The 5,051-nt window shown below is 36.2% G+C and overlaps 1 protein-coding gene across 1 annotated transcript; it reads left to right on the plus strand.

Annotated features, from left to right (window-relative positions):
- Window positions 1-3,428: 3,428 nt before the first annotated feature.
- LOC114651041 (olfactory receptor 52N2-like) lies at window positions 3,429-4,379 on the plus strand. Its single transcript, XM_028800997.2, has one exon. The coding sequence runs from the start codon at window positions 3,429-3,431 to the stop codon at window positions 4,377-4,379; it is 951 nt and encodes a 316-aa protein (XP_028656830.2).
- The last annotated feature ends 672 nt before the right edge of the window (window positions 4,380-5,051 follow it).

The following is a 5,051-nucleotide window of genomic DNA, read 5'->3' on the forward strand; positions in this document are numbered from 1 at the left end:
TTTTGTATCTCATACCCTCATACACCTTTATCATGAGAGCATCCCTTATCTATTATGGAACGTTCGATCAGACGAAAATATGAAGCTGGTTTTAAATTAAACGCAGCTGAAGTACTGAAAGAAATTGGTAACTGCACTGCTACAACAAAATTTGATGCGTCTGAGAAACTGGTGTGAGATTGGAGGAGGCAAGAAGATGTAAAAAAAAAAGTGCCACATTTTTGAATGGGAATATAAGTCAGGGTTTGATTTTATGATCGATTTTTCTGGTTTCATGACCTGACTTATACGTGAGTATATATGGTAATTATTCACCAAATGCTTCAAAGAAAGATTCATTGCAATGTCCTTGTAAAGCTAAATATTTATTTATTTGCAGATATGTGCTGGCTTTTCTAGATGTTCTTTAGCAAAGTCCGATCTAGCCTTTCTGTTCTTGAGGCTTATGAGTGGCTTGCACCTTGCAGTGCACCCTCTGTATAGACTTGGATATCGATACACCTACCCCCCTGGAGAGTGTTGTTCACTTGGTTGGCTGTTGTGAAGGGATTTCTCTTCACCATGGAAATGATTCTGTGATCATCCACCACTGTTGTCTTCCGTGGACGTCCAGGTCTTTTTGCGTTGCTGAGTTCACCAGTGCTTTCTTTCTTTCTTTCTCAGGATGTACCAAACCGCAGATTTTGCCACTCGTAATATTGTAGCAATTTCTTGGATGGGTTTTTTCTGTTTTCGCAGCTTAAGGATGGCTTCTTTCACCTGCATGGAGAGCTCCTTTGACCGCATGTTGTCTGCTCACAGCAAAATCTTCCACATGCAAGCACCACACCTCAAAGCAACTCCAGGCCTTTTATCTGCTTAATTGATAATGACATAACGACGGACTTGCCCACACCTGCCCATGAAATAGCCTTTGAGTCAATTGTCCAATTGCTTTTGAGCCCCTGAAATGAAGGGATTGTTTTAAAAAAATGCTTTAGTTGCCTCACATTTTTATGCAATCGTTTTGTTCACCCAACTGAATTAAAGCTGAAAGTCTGCACTTCAACTGCATCTGAGTTGTTTCATTTAAAATTCATTGTGGTAATGTACAGAACCAAAATTAGAAAAAAGTTGTCTCTGTCCAAATATTTATGGACCTAACTGTAGATGCACTCAAAGTGGACAACTAATCAAACACATGCAACAGCGAACAGACTCTGTGTTTTAGCGTATCAGGCCCATGCTAATACATACTTATTGCTCACGCATAAACAATGTACGTGATGACACAGCAAACAGTATGAAAACAACCTAAGAGGTTAATTGGTACATCACAAGTGATCTAATAATACTTGATAAAGCATAAACTATTTAACTAGTCTGGACTCAAAGTAAAAAATGAACAAGAACTACAGCAATTACATACAATCACTTCTCAAAACTCATTACATAGTTCCTCTTCAAAGTATTTAAAACTTTATTCTGTAATTAATTAGTTAATGTTTGCAAGGTCTGAGAGATGACTGAACCAAAGAAATGAAAATTGACAATTTAATGCAGGAGAGTTAAGAAATGCTGGTAAATTAAACACCTATTTTACTTAAGTTATGTGATTTGCAAAAAATCATTTACTGTAATAAAAAATGTAACGTAAAACAAATTATGAACCAATGTATTATGCACACATGTACTAGGAGAGAACAGAAAGTGGAAAAACAGGCAGATTGTCTGTGTACTGAACAATTTGGCAATTAAATTATGGCATCAGGGGCGGCACGGTGGTACAGTGGGTAGCACTCCTGCCTCGCAGTTAGGAGACCCGGATTCGCTTCCCAGGTCCTCCCTGCGTGGAGTTTGCATGTTCTCCCTGTGTCTGTGTGGGTTTCCTCTGGGTACTCTGGTTTCCTCCCACAGTCCAAAGACATGCAGGTTAGGTGCATTAGCGATCCTAAATTGTCCCTAGTGAGTGCTTGGTGTGTTGGTGTCTGTTTGTGCCCTGCCCAGGGTTTGTTTCCTGCCTTGCACCCTGTGTTGGCTGGAATTGGCTCCAGCAGACCCCCTTGACCCTGTAGTTGGGATCTAGTGGGTTGGATAATGGATGGATGGATTATGGCGTCATGTTTACTTTATCCTATTGTTCACAATTTTATTTCACCGATGCAAAAGAAAACAAAATATTATGAAAGTACTGTAAGCTGATTGTTTTCCAGTCGATAAATAATGCTTTTTTAAAAAGTAGGCATATTCAGATTGAGGCTAAAAAAGTTGTTACTTTATACTCAAAAGTGCTGATTAAGACAGATTTTGGGACATGTATCAAAGAGTACCTTGTATGTTATGTGCATGTATTGTAAAATCGCTTGGTAATCTCTAAGAATTTCTGGTTTTGGGAAGTGTTTCTGACAGTGGAGCAGGAAGATCTACAGAATTCCTGCTCTCCATAGCGAACAAAGTTCATTTTCTTCCATCATACTTAATCCCTTGCATCTGGTTTGTTTCTGAAAAGTTATGCATTAAGTGTCAGGATACATACAGTATAATTACAAACATTAACTTTACAAATTTTAGCTAGAGGTTTCTTTCCCAAATAAAAATACCTATGTATCAAACTAATCAAACTAATCAAGGAATTTCAGAATACATATATATTGCAGTGGTATGGGAATTTTTCCTGGAGATATCATTTTATTAATAAGAGGTCCGATAGCACACACGTGTGCTACAGTATCTGCTAACATGTTCCTAAAAAGTACCGAAACCACGTTTTGATTTCCTATAGAGGCATTCTTTAGTGTCAAATCAACTTCGTAGATATTAATTCAAAAGAACTGATTATGTTAAGGTACTGCGTAGATTATAACATTCTCAGAATTTCAATATAGAAACGAATCATTATTCAGTATAACAAACCTGTGCTATAAAAGATGTAACAGCTCACCAAATATCATTGTTATTTTATGATATTGTTTAGTTTGAATTTAGAAGATAATATTTACAACACCATAAAATATTAATATTTTTTAATCTCTACGGTATGTTACAAAGCGATCACATGATGTTTTCTAGAGAATAACCAAGCGTATAAATGCAGCGAAGATGAAGGCGGTTCTAAATGATGCCACATGCATAAACAACGACTTTTAAAACATTCTGGAAAATCTGAACAAAAATGTTCGGTAACAACTAATTTCTATGGAAAGCTTTGTAAAATGTAAAGAAATATATTTTCTTAAATGTTACACAAATGTCAGATAATCTGTTGGTAAGTATTAGGAAGTAATCACGTGTGAGCTTTAAAAGCAGTGTCTGCGGTTCTTTCTTTCTTTCTTTCTTTCTTTCTTTCTTTCTTTCTTTCTTTCTTTCTTTCTTTCTTTCTTTCTTTAACTATGTGTTTTGTTTTTCTACATTTTATATAGAAAACCAACGCAAGTCACAAAACAATGAACATGTCATATTCAACTCCGGACTTTTTCTTGACTGGTTTTCCCGGACTTGAAGCTCATCATCACTGGCTGTCAATTCCTTTTATTGTTATGTATTGCATTGCCGTTGTAGCCAATAGTACATTGATATATATTATTAAAAATGAGCAAAATCTTCATATGCCGATGTATATTCTCCTTAGTGTTCTTGCGGTGACAGACATTGGTTTATGCACCTCAACAATACCTAAAATGCTGGAGATATTACTGTACAATGTCCGCGCTATTTCTTTTCAAGCCTGCTTCCTACAAATGTTCTTTATTTCGTATTTTTGTGCTCTGGAATCCTCTATACTGGTCGTAATGTCTTATGACCGTTACGTTGCTATCTGTAACCCACTGCGGTATACGTCCATTCTAACGACTGCATGCATTGCTAAAATCCTTCTTGTGTATATTTTAAGATGTGTAATTTTAATAGGCGTCATTCCCATCATGGCATCAAAGTTGCTTTACTGTTCATCCACCATTGTCGCACAAAGCTACTGTGACCACATGAATGTGGCTAAACTGGCTTGCGCAGATATCACTATAAATAATTATTATGGACTTTCGGTTGATTTTTTAATAGCCGGTATGGATTTGATTTGTATAGCTTTCAGCTATATAATGATTATCAGGGCGGTTTTAAAACTGTCCACAACACAAGCCCGTATTAAGGTATTTAGTACTTGTGGTTCCCATATATTTATTATATTGTACTCTTATATCAGCGGTATATGTAATTACTTAGCTTACAGATTTAATAAAAATATACCTAACTACCTTACTGTCGTATCAAGTGTTTTATACCTTATTATACCGCCAGTGTTAAATCCTATTATTTATGGTGTGAGAACGAAGGAAATCCGTGAAGGATTTATAAAACATCTACTGGGAAAAGCAAATAACCGTAAAATAATCTGTAATAGTTAAAACAGGGAGTAGAAAAAAAGTTTTGTTATATTGCACTTTAAAATTAAATATTTTCACGCCGCCGTATTGACTTTCCTGAGTTATTACACAAAACACAAGGGAAAATATTTTTTCTCAATTTGTTTGAAATATGTATTAGTCATGTACTTTATATGAAATGGAAAGGCACTGTTGCTGATCTTTAAATTCATTCTTGACATATTTATTTTTATTAATATTTTTCCATCAGAAAAAAGTAACTTCACTCAATACATCATGAATCACTAGGCGGCATGGATAGCGTGACTGCTATACTGTTCCCGAGCTGTCAGTTGTAATTCATCCTCGGAAATTGTCGGTGTGGAGTTCGGTATGGATTTCTGGGAATTTTTCCAACTTATCCCACACGCCGAAGTTATTCTAGTTATACTCATTTGCGTGTGTAAATTTACCCCGTATCAGTGAATATCGCTGCACGAGTGTGTCTTGCGATGGTCTGGCTCCCGTTATGAACTCATTCAGTTCCTCAACACCTAACCTGCCAAAAAAGGCCCGACTTCTCTTCGGATAAAAGAATTATGAAATATTAAATGAACGAATAAATTAGTTATAAACTAGCCTAATTATTTGCTTCTCCCCAGAACCAAAAGTATTTTCATGTGAGTATAATCTGCGGAACCAGCCGCGATTTAA

The sequence above is a fragment of the Erpetoichthys calabaricus genome, chromosome 4 (genome assembly GCF_900747795.2).
Source record: "Erpetoichthys calabaricus chromosome 4, fErpCal1.3, whole genome shotgun sequence".
NCBI classification, from domain to species: domain Eukaryota; kingdom Metazoa; phylum Chordata; class Cladistia; order Polypteriformes; family Polypteridae; genus Erpetoichthys; species Erpetoichthys calabaricus.

Coding starts and splice junctions, on each gene's coding strand:
- LOC114651041 (XM_028800997.2), top strand. CDS start 3,429: ATGTCATATTCAACTCCGGACTTTTTCTTGACTGGTTTTCCCGGACTT.